The 22,983-nt window shown below is 44.9% G+C and overlaps 1 protein-coding gene across 1 annotated transcript in view; it reads right to left on the minus strand.

Annotated features, from left to right (window-relative positions):
- The window catches only part of rfx4 (regulatory factor X, 4), a 126,959-nt gene that overhangs the window by 12,929 nt on the left and 91,047 nt on the right, over positions 1 to 22,983 (minus strand). The window contains exon 17 of the mRNA XM_063059584.1: positions 20,772 to 20,907. Within this exon, the coding sequence (XP_062915654.1) occupies positions 20,772 to 20,907 (136 nt within the window). The remainder of the gene's footprint in view (positions 1 to 20,771; positions 20,908 to 22,983) is intronic.

Below are 22,983 nucleotides of genomic sequence, written 5' to 3' on the forward strand. Positions count from 1 at the left end.
TGTGTTTGGAATGGCTATATCTATTAAGTAAGTTGTTCTTGCTTGTTTATCCTACATTATTATATCCAGATTGTTATTATGGATTGTCCTATCTGTAATAACAGATCGGTCATAATATAATTTGTGGGACTCTTACTCCAAAACTGGATCAGGCTTGTATTTATAGTAAGGTGTGATTTCATTCATGAGTTTGTATTTTAAAGCAAGATTTTGGTGAATGATGTTTGCCACTTGATTGTACCTGTGTAAGTAATCAGATTGTGTTAAACTGCTACTGGATCCTGTAATGTGTTGGATTGTTTCTGATTTTGCTTGGCATTTTCTACATTTATCATCTTGATTTTCTTGGCCTTTTATTATGTATTTTTGATAATTTTTTGTGTGAACCACCTGGTCCTGTATTGCCACAAGGAATTCCTCTGTTTCTGGGAAGAGGTCTCCAACTCTGAGCCATGTGTTTGACGCTTCCTTGTCAACATAGAACATAGAACATAGAATAGTACAGCACAGTACAGGCCCTTCGGCCTGTAGTGTTGTGCCGACCCTTAAACCCTGCCTCCCATATAACCCTCACCTTAAATTCCCCCATATACCTGTCTAGTAGTCTCTTAAATTTCACAACATCTAGTCTGCTCAGATGGGGGGGTGGGGGATGCCTTCCACAGAGGCTCATGCTCTTCCATCGGTTAACTTTTTCTGTAGTGATAACTTCTTCATTTTTCATTATTATTTTTATTATTATTTTCACTTTTGTATTTGCACAATTTGTTTTTTACATATAGTTTGTTTGCTTGTATTGTTTTGTGCGTTCTTTTATTGATTCTATTATATTTCTTCGTATTTACTGTGAATGCCCACAAGGAATCACTGAATCGTGGCTGAAGGATGGTCGTAGTTGGGAGCTGAATGTCCAAGGTTACACGTTGTATCGGAGGGATGGGAAGGCAGGCAGAGAGGGAGGTATGGCTTTACTGGTAAAGAATGGCATCAAATCAGTAGAAAGATGTGACATATAGGATTGGAATGAGTTGAGTCGGTTGAGTTAAGAAACTGCAAGGGTAAAAGGACATTGATGGCAATTATACACAGGCCTCCGTACAATGACTGGGAGGTGGATCACAGATTACAATGGGAAATAGAAAAGGTAAGTCAAAAGGACAATGTTATGGTAGTCATGGGAGGTTTTAACACGCAGGTCGATTGGGAAGATCAGGTTGGTAATGGATCTCAAGAGAGTGAATTTGTTGAATGCCTAGGAGATAGCTTTTTAGAGCAGTTTGTCATTGAGCCTACTAGGAGATCAGCTATACTGGATTGGGTGTTATGTAATGAACCAGAGGCGATTTGGGAGTTTAAGGTAAAAGAACATTTAGGAACCAGTGATCACAATATGACTGTGTTCAACTTGAAATTTGATAGGGAGAAAATAAGGTCTGATGTAGCAGTATTTCAGTGGAGTAAAGGAAGTTACAATGGTGTGAGAGAGGAGTTGGCCAAAGTAAACTGGAAGGAGCTGCTGGCAGGGATGTCAGCAGAGCAGCAATGGCATGCATTTCTGGGAAAAAATGAAAAAGGTACAGGACATGTGTATTCCAAAAATGAAGAAATACTCAAATGGTAAAATAGTACAACCATAGCTGACAAGGAAAGTCAAAGATGTTGTAAAAACAGAAGTGAGGGCATACAACAAAACAAAAATTAGTGGGAAGATAGACGATTGGGAAGTTTTTAAAAACCTACAGACAGCAACTAAAAGAATCATTAGAAGGGGAAAAGATGAAATATGAAAGCAAGCTAGCAAATAATATGAAAGTGGATAGTAAAAGATGTTAAAAATAAAAGGGAAATGAGAGTGGATATAGGATCGCTAGAAAATGAGGCAGGAGAAATAATAATGGAGGGCAAGGAGATGGCTGATGAACTAACTGAGCATTTTGCATCAGTCTTCACTGTGGAAGACACTAGCAGTGTGCCAGATGTTGTAGTGTGTGAAGGAAGAGAAGTGGGTGCAGTTACTATTACAAGGGAGAAGATGCTCAAAAAGTTGAAAGACATAAGGGTACATATGTCACCTGGACTAGATGAACTGCATCCTAGGGTTCTGAAAGAAGTAGCATTAGAGATTGTGGTGGCATTAAAAATGATCTTTCAAAAATCACTGGACTCTGGCATGGTGCCAGAGGACTGGAAAATTGCAAACATTACTCCACTCTTTAAGAAAGGAGGAAGGCATCAGGAAGAAAATGATAAACCAGTTAGTCTGAATTCAGTGGTTGGGAAGATGTTGGAGACAATTGTTAAGGATGAGGTGATGGAGTATTTGGTGACACAAGACTAGATAGTACAAAGTCAGCATGGTTTCCTGCCTGATGAACCTGTTGGAATTCTTTGAAGAGATTACAAGTAGGATAGATAAAGGGGATGCAGTGGATGTTGTGTATTTGGACTTTCAGAAGGCCTTTGACAAGGACCCACACATGAGGCTGCTTACCAAGTTAAGAGCCCATGGTATTACAGGAAAGTTACTAAAATGGTTAGAGCATTGGCTGATTGGAAGAAGGCAGCGAGTGGGCATAAAAGGATGATGAATTTGTGGAATTTGTTGCCACATGAGCTGTGGAGGCCAGGTCATTGGGTGTATTTAAGGCAGAGATTGATAGGTTCTTGATTGGACATGGAATCAAAGGTTGCGGCGAAAAGGCCGGGAACTGGCCGGGACGGGGTTGAGGAGGAGATAGAAAAAAGGATCAGCCATGATTGAATGGCCGAGCAGACTCAATGGGCCAGATGGCCTAATTCTGCTCCTATGTCTTAAAGTCTTACGGAAAATGATTCTCATGGTTGTATATGATGACATATAAGTTCTAGGTCAAGGTTATTGTCATCTGACTGTATATATACAACCAAACAAAACAAAATTCCTCCAGACTACGGTGCATATATACTTTGATAATACGTTTACTTTTAATAGTCACCATCTACCTCCCATCTGCATCGTTCCAACTGAATTCAGCAGCTGCCTTAGGAGCAAGACTCCCTCAAGGCAAGGGATCCTGCTCTGCTGGCCAATTCGTGTTCTTAGGCCAGTGTTCTCCTGCAGACACAGAGGACTGCTAACGCTGGAACCTGCAGCAAGAAACAGGCTGCCAGAGGGACTCAGCAGGTCAGGCCGCATCGGTAGAGGCAGATGTATGCATTGGCATCTTGGGTTCAGACCCTGGTTCCTCCTGGATCCTGTCCTTAACCTTCTCCTATTTATGAGTGCATCTTCCCACTGGCGATGTGGGTCCTGTAATAGCATTATGCTAACTGCTACGAACCCCCCGGAACAATTCCCACCCTCCCCGTAAATCTGGGCTAACTGTGCGCTTAGATGGAACTGGACCTCTTGGCTTCGGGCACTAACTTAGATGAAATGATTTGAAAGTTCTCAGAGGCTTCCAACTTAAAACTTTCTCCAATTTCTCGCCACCTTCTCTTTTCTTGTTCCCTACTCTGGCTCCCCTCTCACCCCTTCTCTTCACCTGCCCATCACCTCCCTCTGTTCCCCTCCTCCTTCTGTTTCTCCCATGGTCCACTCTCCTCTCCTATCAGATTCCTTCTTCTTCAGCCCTTTACCTCTTCCACCAGTCCCCTCCCAGCTTCTCACTTCATCACCCCTTCCCCACCGACCGACCTTCCCCATCACCTGGTCGTATCCTCTCCCTCCCCCCACCTTCTTTTGCTGGCTTCTGCACCTACTTCCTTTGTAGTCCTGTTGAAGGGTCTTAGCCTGTTTAATCTTCTCCATAGATGCTGCCTGACCTGCTGAGTTCCTGCAGCACTTTGTGTGTGTTGCTCAAAGACTAATCCTGCCTGTTTCTGTGTCAGGAAGAAATAGTAGCTGCCCCACATAATGCAGACTCACATCTTCCCCAGCCACTTCCATTGTAGATATGGCTGTGAATCCCAGCTTCTCATTTCGTCTGTCTCACAACATTCAGGTGTTTACCTTCCTGTGTGAGCAGTTTGTCCCATCTGACTGTGCCAGGATTCACGTTCACACTTTGACAACACTTCATAATTTTGTATAACTCTGTCAAATCTCCTCTCAATCTGCTATGCTCCAAGGAATAAAGTCCTAACCTATTCAATCTTTACTTAGTACTCAGTTCCTCCAAACCCAGCAACATCCTTGTAACACACATAAAAGTTGCTGGTGAACGCAGCAGGCCGGGCAGCATCTCTAGGAAGAGGTGCAGTCGACGTTTCAGGCCGAGACCCTTTGTCAGGACTAACTCTTTCAACCTTATTTACATCTTTCCTGTGGGTAGGTGACCAAAACTACACACAATACTCCAATTTAGGCCTCACCAATGTTTTATACAACTTCAACATAACATCCCATTCCTGTATCAATACATTGATTTGTTAAGGCCAATGTGCCAAAAGCTTTCTTTACGACCCTACCTACCTGTGATGCCACTTTCAAAGAAATATGGACCTGTATTCCCAGATCCCTTTGTTCTACCACACTCCTCAGTGTCCTACCGTTCACCATGTAAGACCTACCCTGGTTGGTCCTACCACAGTGCAACACCTCGCAGTAGTCTGCAATAAATTCCATCTACCATTTTTCCAGCTGATCCAGATTCCACAGCAAATCATGATAGCCTTCCTCTCTGCAATCTGTTCCTCCTCACCATACCCTCAGTGCCTTCCTGCTCTCTCTGAACAACTAAGAAGACCATAAGACTTAGGAGCAGAATTATGTCCACTCCGCCATCCATCATAGCTGATTTAATATCCCTCTTAATCCCATTCTCCTGCCTTCTCCCCATCTCCTTATACACCTTGACTAATCAAGAACCTATCAATCTCTGCTTGTGGACTTGGCCTCCACAGCCACCTCTGGTAATGAATTCCACAGATTCACCACACTCTGGTTAAAGAAATTTCTTCTCATCTCTGTTCTAAGTGGACATCCCTCTAAGCTAATACCAGTCACTTTGCCTCGAGACTACCCCTCATTTCCTCTCATCTCCATTTTGTTTCCAGGTTACAGTGTCCCGACATGCATCAGGCTGAGTAACCTTGGCCAGTGTTGTGAAGAAATGCTTGGGGCCAGAAAGCAACCTGATGCCTATCTCTTCTACCCGCTACACAATGAGCACCTACATTTTCAAGCTGCCAATTATGCAAATTTTGTCAGTGGAATTGAGTTAATAAACAAATGTACTGTAGATTATTCAACCTGGTCTGTTCAGGGATGGATTTGAAGATTTGAGAAGAAATGACCTGTGATACCAAGTTTGGGGGTGTAGTGGACAGCGAGGAAGGCTATCAAATCTTGCAGTGGGATCTGGTCCAGCTGGAAAAATGGGCTGAGAAATGACGGATGGGATTTAGTGCAGACAAGTGCAAGTTGTTGTGCTTTGGTTGGACCAACCGAGGTAGGTCTTATACAGTGAACGGTAGAGCACTGAGGAGCATGGTAGAATAAAGGGATCTGGGAACAAAGGTCCATAGTTCTTTCAAAGTGGTGTCACAGGTAGATAAGGTTGTAAAGAAACCTTTTGGCACGTTGGCCTTCATAAATCAAAGTATTAAGTACAGGAGGTGGGATGTTATGTTGAAGTTGTATAAGACATTGGTGAGACCTAATTTGGAGTATTGTGTGCAGTTTTGGTCACCTCCCTACAGTAAAGATGTAAACAAGATTGAAAGAGTGCAGAGAAAATTTACAAGGTTGTTGTAGGGACTTGAGCATCTGAGTTATAGGAACAACTTGAATAGGTTAGGAATTTATTCTGTAAATGAGGGGAGATTTGATAGAGGTATACAAAATTATGAGCATTATAGATACAGTAAATGCAAACAGGCTTTTTCCACTGAAGTCTGGTGAGACTTGAAGATTAGAACTAGAGGTCGTAGGTTAAGGGTGAAAGGTGAAATGTTTAAGGGGAATGTGAGAGAGAACTTCTCACTCAGAGGTTGGTGAGAGTGTAGAACGAGCTGCCAGTGGAAGTGATGGATGCAGGTGTGATGGCAATATTTAAGAGAAGTTTGGATAGGTACATGGACGGTAGGGGTATGGAGAGTGCTGGTCCTGGTGCAGATCGATAGGATGAGGCACGATAATAACTCAGTACAAACAAGATGGACTGAAGGGCCTATATCTGCATAATATTGCCCTATCATTCTATGGCATTGGTGCCCAGAACTAAAGATATGGGTGAGTTTTACTGTGGTCAGGTCAGTAGATCCAGAGAACATCGAGTGGTCAACACTGTGTGCTTCTGCTCTCCATTGCAACTGAAGACAGGTGTCCTGCTAAATGAGGTGCTGAATGAGGATAGTGAAGATGAACTCTTGAGCTGAAGATCTGCCTCATTGTGGCCCTTGCACTTTATCATCTGCCTGCTCTGCACTTTCTGTGTAGCTTTTACACACTATCCTGCATTCTGTTATTGTTTCCTTTTGAGGTAGTATCTTTGTGCTACCAGCCGTGAAAGGAAAGACTGAACGATCAAGACCCAACCACTAACTCGACCTAGCCCAAGCAACTGCTTGGGGAAATTTCTTCAAAAGGCAGCATCTGTCATTAAGGACTCCTATCACGCAGGACATTTCCTCTTCTCACTGCTACCATCAGGGAGGAGGTACAGGAGCCTGAAGACTCATACTCAACCATTCAGGAACAGTTTCTTCCCCACCATCATCAGATTTCTGAACGGATATTGAACCCATGCACACTACCTCAATATATTTTTCCTCTCTTTTAGCATGACTTATTTAATTAATTTATATTTCTTATTGTAATTTATATATTTTTATTATTATGTATTGCAACATATTACTGCCACAAAACAAATTCCATGACATATGCCAGTGACATTAAACCTGTTCCTGGTCCTGAAACAGCAGTGTCCCAAACACTCAGCCCCCTCCTCCCGTCTGCTGGTCAAGCTGCTTACTGAGTCCGATTGAAGTGGCCAGGGCTGGACCATCTGTTCGGATGTCTGCCCAGGCCACCACAATCACCCTTCACACTCCACATCCGCTGACACGAAGAGCTCTTCAACACATCGAGGCCGAAACACTGCGTTCCAGTGATGTCAGCAAGTACAAAGGCTATGGTTGTTGGAAGGCTCTTTGACAGGAAGTTTCATTAGACAGGTCAGCTCGCGATGGGGGACTTTATAATGGCATTGATTGCATCCAAGTAATGGGAAAGATTACAGGGGTGTTTATAAAGAAATAACAGAGGTCAGAAATTCTTGGAGCAGCACGCAGTTAAATATCTATCTATCTATCTATCTCCCCCTCTCCCCCTCCCTCGGTCACTCTCTCTGTCTGTCTGTCTCTCTCTCTCTCTCTCTCTCTCTCTCTGCCTCCTCCCTCTCTCGCTCCCTCTCTCTCTTTCTCTCTCCCCTCTCTCCCCCTCTCCCTCTCCCCTCCCTCGGTCACTCTCCCTGTCTCTCTCTCTCTGACTCCTCCCTCTCTCTCTTTCTCTCTGTCTTTCTCTCTCCCCTCTCTCCCTCCCCTTTCTCTCTCCCTCTCTCCCTCCCCCTCTCTCTCTGTCTCTCTCTGTCACACACACACTCTCTCTCCTATTCCCCATAGCTGAAGTTCAAGTAAGAAGAATGAAGTCCCTCTCATTCAGATTTGTACGCCGGTCATTATGCAAAGTGTGAATGAGGGCTCTGTTTAAACAGCAAAACATTTGCCTTCAGAGTGCGTTGTTGGGTTCACAGACTCCGAGGCCGCTCTTATAGACGAAGAAAATAGCTCAGTTGGCTAATTCCTGATTTAACTGTTTCCCAGCTAATCCCGTCCACGTCAACCAGAACAATCCCGATGCCGGCAGCTAAATTCTTGCAGAAACTCACTGCACACACTCTTAATATGTCCAACATAGCCACGTGGTATCAGGCCAGCAGGGCTCAGTACACAGGCTGATATTAAGTTAAATAAATATTGATCACTTCGGAAGTCCCAGCAGCAAGCCAGCGAACCCCACCCCGCAGCCCAGCCCCATACCCTGCTGGGGCTTACAGGAGACTTTGGTTCATACGACACACACAAACTACTGGGGGAGCTCAGCAGGTCTGGCAACATCTATGAAGAGGAATACACATCGGGTCTTGGCCCAAAATGTCAACTGTTTATGCCCCTCCATAGATGCTGCCTGACCTGCTGAGTTCATCAGGCAGTTTGTGTGTGTTCCTGTGGATTTTTCAGCATCTGCAGAATATAGTGTGTTTATATAACCATATAACAATTACAGCACGGAAACAGGCGATCTTGGCCCTTCTAGTCCATGCCGAACTCCTACTCTCACCTAGTCCCACCGACCTGCACTCAGCCCATAACCCTCCATTCCTTTCCTGTCCATATAGCTGTCCAATTTAACTTTAAACGACAACATCGAACCTGCCTCAACCACTTCTGCTGGAAGCTCGTTCCACACAGCTACCACTCTCTGAGTAAAGAAGTTCCCCCTCATGTTACCCCTATTTGCCCCCTAACTCTCAATTCACGTCCTCTTGTTTGAATCTCCCCCACTCTCATTGGAAAAAGCCAATCCACGTTAACTCTATCTATCCCCCTCATAATTTTAAATACCTCTATCAAGTCCCCCCTCAAACTTATACATTCCAAAGAATAAAGACTCAACTTGTTCAACCTTTCTCTGTAACTTAGATGATGAAACCCAGGTAACATTCTCATAAATCTTCTCTGTACTCTCTCTAATTTGTTGACATCTTTCCTATAATTCAGTGACCAAAACTGTACACAATACTCCAAATTTGGCCTCACCAATGCCTTGTAGAATTTCAACATTACATCCCAACTCTTATACTCAATGCTCTGATTTATAAAGGCCAACATACCAAAAGCTTTCTTCACCACCCAATCCACATGAGATTCTACCTTCAGGGAACTATGCACCATTATTCCTAGATCCCTCTGTTCTACTGCATTCTTCAATGCCCTATCATTTACCATGTATGTCCTATTTTGATTAGTCCTACCAAAATGTAGCACTTCACATTTATCAGCATTAAACTCCATTTGTTGTCTTTCAGCCCACTCTTCTAACTGGCCTAAATCTCTCTGCAAGCTTTGAAAACCTACTTCATTATCCACAACTCCACCTATCTTAGTATTATCTGCATACTTACTCATCCAATTTACCACCCCATCATCCAGATCATTAATGTATATGACAAATAAAATTGGACCCAGTACAGATCCCTGAGGCACACCACTAGCCACCGGCTTCCAATCTGACAAACAGTTATCCACCACCACTCTCTGGCATCTCCCATCCAGCCACTGCTGAATCCATTTTACTACTACAATATTAATACCTAATGATTGAAACTTCCTAACCAACCTTCGTTGTGGGACCTTGTCAAAGGCCTTACTGAAGTCCATATAGACAACATCCACCGCTTTACCCTCATCAACTTTCCTAGTAACCTCTTCTAAAAATTCAATAAGATTTGTCAAACATGACATTCCACGCACAAATCCATGTTGACTGTTCCTAATCAGACCCTGTCTATCCAGATAATTATATATATCACCTCTAAGAATACTTTCCATCAATTTACCCACCACTGATGTCAAACTCACAGGCCGATAATTGCCAGGTTTACTCTTAGAACCCTTTTTAAACAATGGAACAACATGAGCAATACGCCAATCCTCTGGCACCATCCCCGTTTCTAATGACATTTGAAATATTTTTCTGTCAGAGCCCTTGCTACTTCCACACTAACTTCTCTCAAGGTCCTAGGGAATATCCTGTCAGGACCTGGAGACTTATCCACTTTTATATTCCTTAAAAGTGCCAGTACTTCCTCTTCTTTAATCATCATAGTTTCCATAACTTCTTATGGTGTGCAGTATAGTTCATCGGGCAGTTTGTATGTGTTCCTGTGGAGTTTTCAGCATCTGCAGAATATAGTGTGTTTATGGTGTTATGGTGTGCAGTATAGTGTTATGTCACAGAGAAAGTGCAGTCCCATCAGACAATAGGGCACAAGGCCATAAATGAGCTAGATTCCAGGGTCGAGACTCCATCTTATTCACTGTTTACTAGTCTGATTTCAATGCAATTATCAGATGTCCTTAACACTGTAAGTACATGCTTTCAGGCTTTTGTATCTTCTACCTGATGGGAGACAGAAAAAGAGAGTGTTTTGCAGTGGGAGGGGTTCTTGATGATATTATCTGCTCTCCCTCATTCTTAGCCCAAAATGACAACTTCATAGATGCTGCCCTGTTCCTGTGCCCCCATTGTGACATTTTGTGCCGACCCTGTCCCTGTGTTCCCATTGTGACAGTCTTCCCGGACCCTGTTCCTGTGCCCCCATTGTGACATTTTGTGCCGACCCTGTCCCTGTGTTCCCATTGTGACAGTCTGCCCGGACCCTGTTCCTGTGTTCCCATTGTGACAGTCTGCCCAGACCCTGTTCCTGTGTTTCCAGTGGGACAGTCTGCCCGGACCCTGTTCCTGTGCCCCCTTTGTGACAGTCTGCCCGGCCCTGTTCCTGTGCCCCCATTGTGACAGTCTGCCCGACCCTGTTCCTGTGTTCCCATTGTGACAGTCTGCCCGGACCCTGTTTCTGTGTTCCCATTGTGACAGTCTGCCCGGACCCTGTTCCTGTGCCCCCATTGTGATGGTCTGCCCAGACCCTGTTCCTGTGTTTCCAGTGTGACAGTCTGCCCGGACCCTGTTCCTGTGCCCCCATTGTGACAGTCTGCCCGGCCCTGTTCCTGTGCCTCCATTGTGACAGTCTGCCCGGACCCTGTTCCTGTGTTCCCATTGTGATGGTCTGCACCAGTCCAGTTCCAGTGCTCCCAGTGTGATAGTCTACACTGGCCTTGCCCCCTCGTGTTCTGCTTAAATATATCACATGACCTCTAGTTCTAGTTTCACGCAAGCTCAGTACCCTATCTGTACCTTTCAAAATGGAGTATACATCTGTTAAATCTCCTCTCATTCTCTTATGCTCATGAAACAAATCAAAGAAGTTCTGCTTGAATACTGTGTACATTTCTGGTCACCACACTATTAGAAGACTGGCAGAGGGTACAGAGGGGACTGGTATTGGTGAATTGATTATTGTTGTCACATGTACCGAGATACAGTGAAAAACTTGTCTTGCATGGTGTTCATACGGATCATCTCTGTAGTTGTTCAAATGGCCAACTAACTAATCTCTTCTGCCTACGTAATGTCCATATCCTTCCCTTTCCCTGAAATTCATCTGCCTATCTAAACATCTCTTAAATGTTCCTAATGTTTCTGGCTCTACACTACCACAGGCAACACATTCCACACCCCCAGCACTCTCTGTGTAAAGAACTTATCCCTCACAGCTCCTTTGAAATTACACCCCACCCCCCACCACCTTAAATGCATGCCCTCTGGTATTAGACATTTCAACCCTAGGAAAAAGATATTGCTTATCTACTCTATCTACGCCTCTCATGATTTTTATAAACCTCTATCAGATCTCCCGTCAACCTCCACCGCACCAGAGAAAGCCATAAGATTAGATAAAACGACCCAAGTTTGTCCAACGGTAGGAGCACACTCCACAAGATAGTTCAAAGAGTCACAGATTAAGTGTAGGGAGGGAGAGGAAGGCCGTGTAGGGACAGTGGGAAGGAACAGAGAAGGGATTCCAAATCGGGTGGAGAGCACTTCCAGGGAGCTAACACAGACACAATGGGCTAAATGGCCTCCGGGGGCTAGCCCAGGTATTTATGGGCTAAATGGCTTCCTTCTCTGCTTGATTAAGCAAAGGTGCCAATTACTGGAGAGATTCCCAACGATGGGAATGGAGATGTTGGAAGCTGGTTCTGTGTGAGTCCTTACCACAGGTACAAGAGGAAAGGCTGAGGTGTGTGAAACAGCTGGAGGAACATCTGGAGAGCAGGTGGTGAGTACATGGTGAAAGATTAGTGTCACTGGTAATGGAGAGACTGTGTAGACGGTTGATCAAACAGGAGATACAGCATTAGTGCAGAGAGATCTGGGAATACAGGTCCATGAATCCTTGAATGTGATGTCACAGGTAGAGAGGATCATAAAGAGAGTTTTTAGCACGTTTGACCTTAATAAATCAAAATATAGGAACATGCTGCCAGCAGATTCGATTTCAACATTGAAGAGAAAATTGGATAGAATAGTACAGCACATTACAGGCCCTTCGGCCTACAATGTTGTGCCAACCCTCAAACCCTGCCTCCCATATAACTCCCCACCTTAAATTCCTCCATATACCTGTATAGTAGTCTCTTAAACTTCACGAGTGTATCTGCCTCCACCAGTGACTCAGGCAGTGCATTCCACGCACCAACCACTCTCTGAGTAAAAAACCTTCCCCTAATATCCCCCTTGAACTTCCCACCCCTTACCTTCAAGCCATGTCCTCTTGTATTGAGCAGTGGTACCCTGGAGAAGAGGCGCTGGCTATCCACTCTATCTATTCCTCTTATTATCTTGTACACCTCTATCATGTCTCCTCTCATCCTCCCTCTCTCCAAAGAGTAAAGCCCTAACTCCCTTAATCTCTGATCATAATGCATACTTTCCAAACCAGGCAGCATCCTGGTAAATCTCCTCTGTACCCTTTCCAATGCTTCCACATCCTTCCTATAGTGAGGCGACCAGAACTGGACACAGTACTTCAAGTGGGGCCTAACCAGAGTTTTATAGAGCTGACAACAGGAATTCTGCAGATGCTGGAAATTCAAGCAACATACATCAAAGTTGCTGGTGAACGCAGCAGGCCAAGCAGCATCTATAGGAAGAGGTGCAGTCGACGTTTCAGGCCGAGACCCTTCGTCAGGACTAACTGAAGGAAGAGTGAGTAAGGGATTTGAAAGTTGGAGGGGGAGGGGGAGATCCAAAATGATAGGAGAAGACAGGAGGGGAGAGGGATAGAGCCGAGAGCTGGACAGATGATAGGCAAAAGGGGATACGAGAGGATCATGGGACAGGAGGTCCGGGAAGAAAGAAAAGGGGGGGGTCACCCAGAGGATGGGCAAGAGGTATATTCAGAGGGAGAAAAAGGAGAGTGAGAGAAAGAATGTGTGCATAAAAATGAGTAACAGACGGGGTACGAGGGGGAGGTGGGGCCTTAGCGGAAGTTAGAGAAGTCGATGTTCATGCCATCAGGTTGGAGGCTACCCAGACGGAATATAAGGTGTTGTTCCTCCAACCTGAGTGTGGCTTCATCTTTACAGTAGAGGAGGCCGTGGATAGACATGTCAGAATGGGAATGGGATGTGGAATTAAAATGTGTGGCCACTGGGAGATCCTGCTTTCTCTGGTGGACAGAGCGTAGATGTTCAGCAAAGCGGTCTCCCAGTCTGCGTCGGGTCTCACCAATATATAAAAGGCCACATCGGGAGCACCGGACGCAGAGCTGCATCATTACATCGCGACTCTCAAACTCTATCCGTCGACTTATGAAAGTTAACACCCCATAAACTTTCTTAACTACCCTATCCACCTGTGAGGCAACTTTCAGGGATCTGTGGACATGTACCCCCAGATCCCTAGGGTCCTCCACACTACCAAGTATCCTGCCATTTACTTTGTACTCTGTCTTGGAGTTTGTCCTTCCAAAGTGTACCACCTCACACTTCTCCGGGTTGAACTCCATCTGCCACTTCTCAGCCCACTTCTGCATCCTATCAATGTCTCTCTGCAATCTTCGACAATCCTCTACACTATCTACAACACCCACCCTTCTACCCCTACATCCAGGAGGTTAATAAAAATCACAAAAAGTAGAGGTCCCAGAACAGATCTTTGTGGGACACCAGTAGTTACAACCCTCCAATCTGAATGTACTCCCTCCACCATGACCCTCTGCCTTCTGCAGACAAGCCAATTCTGAATCCATCTGGCCAAACTTCCCTGAATCCCATGCCTTCTGACTTTCTGAATAAGCCTACCGTGTGGAACCTTGTCAAATGCCTTACTAAAATCCATCTAGATCACATCCACTGCACTACCCTCATCTATATGCCTGGTCACCACCTCAAAGAACTCTATCAGGCTTGTTAGACACGATCTGCCCTTCACAAAGCCATGCTGACTGTCCCTGATCAGACCATGATTCTCTAAATGCCCAGAGATCCTATCTCTAAGAATCTTTTCCAACAGCTTTGCCACCACAGATGTAAGGCTCACTGGTCTATAATTACCCGGACTATCCCTACTACCTTTTTTGAACAAGGGGATAACATTCGCCTCCCTCCAATCCTCCGGTATCATTCCCGTGGACAACGAGGACATAAGGATCCTAGCCAGAGGCTCAGCAATCTCTTCCCTCGCCCCATGGAGCAGCCTGGGGAATATTCCATCTGGCCCCGGGGACTTATCCATCCTAATGTATTTTAACAACTCCAACACGTCCTCTCCCTTAATATCAACATGCTCCAGAACATCAACCTCACTCATATTGTCCTCACCATCATCAAGTTCCCTCTCATTGGTGAATACCGAAGAGAAGTATTCATTGAGGACCTCGCTCACTTCCACAGCCTCCAGGCCATCTTCCCACATTTATCTTTAATCGGTCCTACCTTCACTCCTGTCATCCTTTTGTTCTTCACATAATTGAAGAATGCCTTGGGGTTTTCCTTTACCCTACTTGCCAAGGCCTTCTCATGCCCCCTTCTTGCTCTTCTCAGCCCCTTCTTAAGCTCCTTTCTTGCTTCCCTATATTCCTCAATAGACCCATCTGATCCTTTCTTCCTAAACCTCATGTACACTGCCTTCTTCCACCTGACTAGATTTTCCACCTCACTTGTCACCCATGGTTCCTTCACCCTACCATTCTTTATCTTCCTTACTGGGCCAATCAATATTAGGGAAGTTAAAGTCACCCATGATAACAACCTTGTTATTTTTGCACCGTTCCAGAATCTGCCTCCCAATCTGCTCCTCTGTATCTCTGCTGCTACCAGGGGGCCTAGAGAATACTCGAGTAACCGCTCCCTTCCTGTTCCTGACTTCCACCCATACTAACTCAAAAAGGGATCCTGCTACATTACCCACCCTTTCTGTAGCTGTAATAGTATCCCTGACCAGTAATGCCACCCCTCCTCCCCTTTCCCCCCCCCTATCCCTTTTAAAGCACTGAAATCCAGGAATACTGAGAATCCATTCCTGCCCTGGTGCCAGCCAAGTCTCTGTAATGGCCACTACATCGTAATTCCATATATGTATCCAAGCTCTCAGTTCATCACCTTTGTTCCTGATGCTTCTTGCATTGAGGGACACACACTTCAGGTACATGGATTGGGGGGGGGCGCGCGGTATGGAGGGCGATGGTCCAGGTGCAGGTCGAAGGGACTAGGCAGATTAATAGTTCAGCATGGGGTAGATGGACAGAAGGGTCTGTTTCTGTTTTGTAGTGCTGCCCGACTCTATCAGAGGACTTAGTGAGGGATTGATTACTTATGGTAGAATACAATCGATCATCGATGATCTATTAATAAATGTGATCATCAGTAATGAACTTTGTGTTTTGCTTAAATTTAATTTCTTGATAGATTCAATATTATATATCTTCATCAAAGAGCCAGACACGAAATCTTTGTTTGTTACAGCTTCAGGAACACATGCCGAGAATACTTGAGGAATGAGAGATGGCCAACATGCCAAGATGCAATTTAAGGCACCATTCTTCATTGTTAAACATCCTGGAAAATCAGCCCCAGAAAATAAAAGGTCCCTTTTCTATCTTATGCTTCTAAATCTAGAAACTCCACTATTATAGACTGGTGCGGAACAGCCAAACAGAAATAGTTCTTTCCACATATAAATTCTTATGAGCTGTGTATTCAAAAGAATGATTAATAATCAGTTTCACCACACTGTAGCATCCTGGAGTTTGAGCAATAAAGAGATATTGGGCAGTTCGTAGAGTCATAGAACAGTACAGCACAAAAACAGGTCCTTCAGCCCATCTAGTCTGTGACGAAACATTCATCTGTCTAGTTCCATTGACCTGCACACAGACCATAGCCCTCATTACCCCTACCATCCATGTACATCTCCAATTTTCCTACAATACTCCTTGCATTGAAATATACGCAGCTCAGAACATCACTCCCACCATGCCCAACCTTTTGATTCCTGATCTTCTATGTAGACTTAACAATATCTTTCTCCACAATCACTCCATTAATTGTTCTGGCATTCTGATTCCCATCCCCCTGCAACTCTTGTTTAAACTTTCACAGGGCAACACTAAAAACTTCCCGCTAGGATATTAGTCCTCCTTCAGTTCAAGTACAGATCCCACATTCCCTGGAAGAGAGCCTAATTATCCAAAAATTTGAAGCTCTCCCTCCTACACCAACCCATAGCCACATGTTAAATTGTATAATCTTCCTATTTCTGGCCTCGCTATCATGTGGAACGGGGAGCAATCTTGAGATTACAACCTGGAGGTCCTGCCCTTTAACTCCCTGAACTCACTTTACAGGACCTCGTCACTTGTCCTACCCATGTCATTGGTACCGACATTGACCACGACCTTAGGCTGCTCACCCTCCCACTTCAGAATGCTGTGGACTCAAAATGGGACATCCCTAAACCTCGAATCGGTGTGGGTTGTTTTCTCCGGAGTAGTGGAGGCTGAGAGGTTTATAGAATTACAAGAGACAAAGACAGGGTAGACAGGGTAGAGATAATAATAATGACAACTTATTTATGGAGGACTTTCATACGGCTGAAGTAGTTCAAAGTGCTTTACAATGGGATAAAGTGCAAACATGAAAATAAAAGACAAAAAGATGTTAGATGAAAGCAAGGTTAAATAAATAGGTTTTGAGCTGGTGTATAAATGTATCAACTGAGTGGGCATCCCTAAATGATCAAAAAGCCTCAAGACCTTGGCCTCAATGCCTCCCTGTGTAATTGGATCCTGGATTTTCTCATTTGCAGACCCCAGTCAGTTCAGATTGGCAACAACATCTCCATCAGCACAGGTGCACCACAATGCTGTGTGTTTGGCCCCCTGCTCTACCCGCTGTACAGTTATGACTATGAGACTGAGCACAGCTCCAGAGCTGGCCACACCTCTGCCATTGCTTGAATCAAAGGTGGTGATGAATCAGCATACAGGAAGGAGATTGAAAACCTGGCTGAGTGATGTTACAACAGTCTCTTACTCAATGTCGGCAAGACCAAGCAACTGATTATTGTCTTCAGGAGGGGGAAACTGGAGGTCCATGAGCCAGTTGTCATCGGAAGATCAGAGGCTGAGAGGGTCAGCAACTTTAAATTCCTCGGTGTTGTCATTTCAGAGGCTCTGCCCTGGGTCCAGCACGTAAATGCCACTAAGAAGAAAGCACATTAGTGCTTCTGCTTAAAAGTTTACGATGATTCGGCATGACAGACTTCATGCAGGGATACAGCATCCATCATCAAGGACCCCCACCAGTGAGGCCATGCTCTCTTCCTGCTGCTGCCATCAGGAAGGAGACACAGGAGCCTCAGGACCCACGCCACCAGGTTCAGGAACAGTTACTGCCCCTCAGCCAAAAGGCTGTCAAACAAAAAGAGGATAAATTCACTCAACTTCACTTGTCCAGTGATTGAACTGTTCCCACAACCAAAGGACTCACTTTTAAGGACTCTTCGTCTTACGGTCTCGGTATTTGCTTATTTATTATTATTATTTTCCTTTAGATTTGCAGAGTTTGGTGATTTTTTTCTCACATTGGTTGTTTGTCCTGTTGGATTGTTCATTGATTCTATTGTGTTTCTTGGATTACAGTATGCCCGCAAGCACATGAATCTCAGGATTTTATCTGATGACATATATGTACTTTGATAATAAAATTACTTTTAACTTTTGAACTTTGAACATAGTTTGAGGTATTGAATTCCATAGTTTAGGAGCATAGTTCAAAATAGCTGACCTGCCAAAGTCAAATACGACAGGGCACAGGTTAAGGTGAGAGGGGAGGTGGTTAAATTTATGGGAGAGTCAATTTTTTTTACGTAGGGTGGTGAGTGCCTGCAGTGGACTGCCGGGGGTGGGGATGGAGGCAGATACGATTGTGATGTCTGAGGCATCTAGAAATGAATAGGCAAGGAGTGCAGGCAGATAGGTGTTGAATTTGGCATCACGGTTGTCTCACCGGGGAAGTTGTTACAATAAGGCTGCTTTACTACAGTCAGTTACTGTCAAGAAATCTCATTATTGTTTGATGTGAGTATTTGCACCCAATCCAGTCAAAATTCAGCCAAATGTGATGAGACAGCACCGACCGTATCCCCAGTCTGTCCCTGGCTCCCCCTCACTATGTCTGTCCTCCTCCTTCTCTCAGTCTACACACCTGGGTGTTATGGTGGGGTGGCAGTTAGTGTAGTGCTATTATCAGTCACTAGCTTCAGTTCTCACTGCTGTCTGTAAGAGGATTGTATGTTCTCCACATGACCATATGGATTTCCTCCCACATTCTGAAAATGTACGGGTCAGGGTTAGTGAGTTATGGGCATGCTACGTTGGTGCCAGAAGCACGGTAACACTTGTGGGCTGCGTCCAGCACATCCTCAAACTGTGCTGGACATTGACACATTTCACTGGTTGTTTTGATGTTTCAGAATCAGAATCAGGTTTATTATCACCAGCATGTGTCGTGAAATTTGTCAACTTAGCAGCAGCAGTTCAATGCAATACATAATAATAAGAAAAAAATAATAAAATAATAATAATAAATGAGTAAATCAATTATAGTGTATGTATATTGAATAGATTAAAAATAGTGCAAAAACATAATAATATATATTGAAAAAGTGAGGTGGTGTTCACAGGTTCAATGTCCATTTAGGGATCGGACGGCAGAGGGGAAGAAGCTGTTCCTGAATCGCTGAGTGTGTGCCTTCAGGCTTCTGTACCTCCTACCTGATGGTAACAGTGTGAAAAGGGTATGCCTTGGGTGCTGGAGGTCCTAAATAATGGACCCTGCCTTTCTGAGACACTGCTCCCTGAAGATGTCCTGGGTACTTTGTAGGCCAGTACTCAAAATGAGCCAACTAAATTTACAACCCTCTGAAGCTTCTTTAGGTCCTGTGCAGTAGCCACCCCATACCAGACAGTGATGCAGCCCGTCAGAATGCTCTCCATGGTACATCTATAGAAGTTTTTGAGTGTTTTTGTTGACATACCAAATCTCTTCAAACTCCTAATGAAGTATAGTTGCTGTCTTGCCTTCTTTATAACTACATCGATATGTTGGGACCAGGTTAGATCCTCAGAGATCTTGACACCCAGGAACTTGAAATTGCTCACTCTCTCCACTTCTGATCCCTCTATGAGTATTGGTATGTGTTCCTTCGTCTTACCCTTCCTGAAGTCCACAATCAGCTCTTTCGTTTACTGATGCTGAGTGCAAGATTGTTGCTGCGACACCCCTCCACTAGTTGGCAAATCTAGCTTCTGTACACCCTCTCGTCACCACCTGAGATTCTACCAACAATGGTTGTATCATCAGGAAATTTATAGATGGGATTTGAGCTATGCCTAGCCACACGATCATGGGTATAGAGAGAGTAGAGCAGTGGGCTAAGCACACACCCCTGAGGTGCGCCAGTGCTGATCGTCAGCGCGGAGATGTTATCACCAATCTGCACAGACTGTGGTCTTCCGGTTAGGAAGTTGAGGATCCAATTGCAGAGGGAGGTACAGAGGCCCAGGTTCTGCAACTTCTCAATCAGGATTGTGGGAATGATGGTATTAAATGCTGAGCTGTAGTCGATGAACAGCATCCTGACATAGGTGTTTGTGTTTCCAGGTGGTCTAAGGCTGTGTGAAGAGCCATTGAGATTGCGTCTGCCGTTGACATATTGTGGTGATAGGCAAATTGCAGTGGGTTCAGGTCCTTGCTGAGGCAGGAGTTCAGTCTAGTCACGACCAACCTCTCAAAGCATTTCATCACTGTTGGTGTACATGTGACAAATAAAGCTAATCTTTATCTTCATTTTCCTTATCTCTTGATCATTTTCTGTCTCTCAGTCTTTCTATCTCTCTGTCTTTGCCTCCCAGAGTCTGTCTGTCTCTCTCTCTCTCTCCCTGTCTGTGTTTGTGTGTGAGTCTCTCTGTCTCTCCCCCATCTCTCTGTCTCTCTCTCTCTGTCTCTCTCTCCATCGCTGTCTCTCAGTCCGTCTCTGACTCTCTCCTTCTCTCTATTTTGCTCTTTCTCCCCTCTCTCTGCCTCTCTGTCATGTCTGTCTCTCTGCCTCATGCTCTCTTTCTCTCTCTCTATCTCCAGCCAACGTAAGGGACGTGGCTACAGGAGACTTTGCCCACATTGAGCACCAGGCCATGCAGAGCTCATATATTTCTTAAGTTCCAGCATTTGTGTTAAACCACGCAAAGCGGCTTTCTTCACACAGAACGTGCTGAGAGCACACGGAGGACCGGGCAGCATGTACAGAGTTACAGACCCTTGGTCATGAATCAGACCCTTCAGCCCATCAAGTCCATCCATTACTGTAAATGCCTGTGGGATTTGCATACTTGTCTAAACGGCCTCATTACATCACCCTATCATTTCTCATGGAAGGATCTTTGGTCTGAAACGTTAATCCCCTCTCCACAGACACTGCCCAGCTCTCTGAGAATTTCTAGTCTATTCTGTTTTATATCAGATTCCAGGGATTTTGCTCTCAGATTCACTTTCACCAAAACAGTCCTATGTCAGGGCACAGCTAAACGCCGACAGCGCTGACTGACCTGTGATGCAGTCCGGTGGTATGCGGAGTATGGCAGAGGTGAGGAGAGGCTGTCATGCGTGAGGGCTGGGTATTGGTTCTGGATGGGGAGTGCAGGCTGATTGCTGTAACTGCCATAATTGTAGCCTCCTGTGTACCTGGAAGAGAGAGGTTGCACATAGAGAGACGTTACAAAACAACACTGTTTATTAGAACATGTAACATTGCAGCACAGTACAGGTCCTTCAATCTGCCAAGCCCGGCTACGGAAAGAGGAGGGAGAGGCATGGGGCTAGCAACTGCACCCGGTACAAAACAAGAGCTACTGAAACGGCAACAAAAGCTCCAAACACCTCACCCCGGGAGGAGAAGGATCTTTGCCAGGAAACATATGAAGTCGTGTGGTGAAAGCAGAAGCCACAAGGACGACCAACCTTCTATCAGCCCAAGAGAGGGGACTCTGGCAAGCTGCTGTTGCCCCAGTAGGAGTGCTGGGCTTAAAGAGAAGTCAGGCCCTTTGGCCCACAATGTTGTACTGACCTTTTAACCTACTCTAAGATCAATCTTCCCTCCCACGTAGCCCTCCATCTTTCTATCATCCATATGCCTGTCTAAGTGTCTCTGACGTGTCCCGAATGTGTCTGCCTCTACCACTGCCTCTGGCAGCACAATCCATGTGCCCACTCTGTGTTAAAAAACCTACCTCCAACTTCACTCCCGCCCCCCCCATAATTTCCTCCAATCACCTTAAAATTATGGTCCCTCATATTAGCCACTTCTGCCCTGGGAAAACGCGTCTGGCTGTCCACTCGATCTATTATCCACTGTCCACTTCCGCCCTGGGAAAGCGTGTCTGGCTGTCCACTCGATCTATTATCTTGTACACCTCTATCAGGTGTAGCAGAATTAGGCCTTTCAGCCCATCAAGTCTGATCTGCCATTCCATCATGGCAGATTTATTAACCCTCTCAATCCTATTCTCCTGCCTTTTCCCCATAACTGTTGATGCCCTGTCCAACCCACATCCTATCGACCTCCACTTTAATACACCCTATTGCTTGACCTCCACAGCTGTCTGTGGCAATGAATTCCACAGATTCACAATCTTCTGGCCAAAGAAATTCCTCTTCATCTCTGTTCTAAATGGATGCCCCTCAATTCTGAATCTGTGCCCTCTGGTCCTAGACTCCTCCACTATAGGAAACATCCTCTCTATATCCACTCTGACTAGGCCTTTCAGTATTCAATAGTTTTCAATGAGATCCCCCTCATTCTTCCGAACTCCAGCGAGTACAAGCCCAGAGCCATCAAATGCTCCTCATACGTTAGCCTTTTCATTTCTGGGATCACTCGTGAACCCCCTTTAGACCCTCTCCAATTCCAGCACATCCTTCCTTACACATGGGGCCCTCAACTGCTCACAATTCTCTAAGGGTGGTTTGACCAACGTCTACCAACTGAATAACTTTTTTGCGTCAGTCTTCACTGTGGAAAACACTAACGGTATGGTGAAAGTCCAGGTGTCAGGGATCATGAAGTGTGTGAAGTTACCATAACGAGAGAGAAGGTTCTTGGGAAAATGAAAGGTCTAAAGGTAGCTAGGTCACCTGAACCAGATGGTGTACACCCCAGGGTTTTGAAAGAGGTGGAGGAAGACATTGTGGAAGCATTAGCAATGATGTTTCAAGAATCACTAGATTCTGGAAGGATTGCGGAAGACTATTAAATTGCAAATGTCATTTCACTCTTCAAGAAGGAGAGAGGCAGAAGAAAGGAATCTATAGGCCAGTTACTCTGACCTCAGTTGGAGACACATGATAAAGTAAGCCATAGTCAGCAAGGTTTCCTGAAGGGAAAATCTTGCCTGACAAATCTGTTGGAATTCTTTAAAGAAACAACAAGTAGAATAGACAAAAGAGAATTAGTTGATGCCGTGTATTTGGATTTTCAGAAGGCCTTTGACAAGGTGCCACACATGAGACTGCTTAACAAGCTATGAGCCTGTGGCATTACAGAAAGATTCAAGCATCAATAAAGCAGCGGCTGATTGGCAGGAGGCAAAGAGCGGGAATAAAGGGAGCTTTTTCTGATTGGCTGCCGGTGATTAGTGATGTTCCACAGGGGGTCTGTGTTGGGATCGATTCTTTTTATGTTATATGTCAATGATTCGGATGATGGAATTGATGGCTTTGTTGCAAAGTTTGCAGATGATATGAAGATAGGTGGAGGGGCAG

Source organism: Mobula hypostoma, chromosome 9 (genome assembly GCF_963921235.1).
Source record: "Mobula hypostoma chromosome 9, sMobHyp1.1, whole genome shotgun sequence".
Taxonomy (NCBI): domain Eukaryota; kingdom Metazoa; phylum Chordata; class Chondrichthyes; order Myliobatiformes; family Myliobatidae; genus Mobula; species Mobula hypostoma.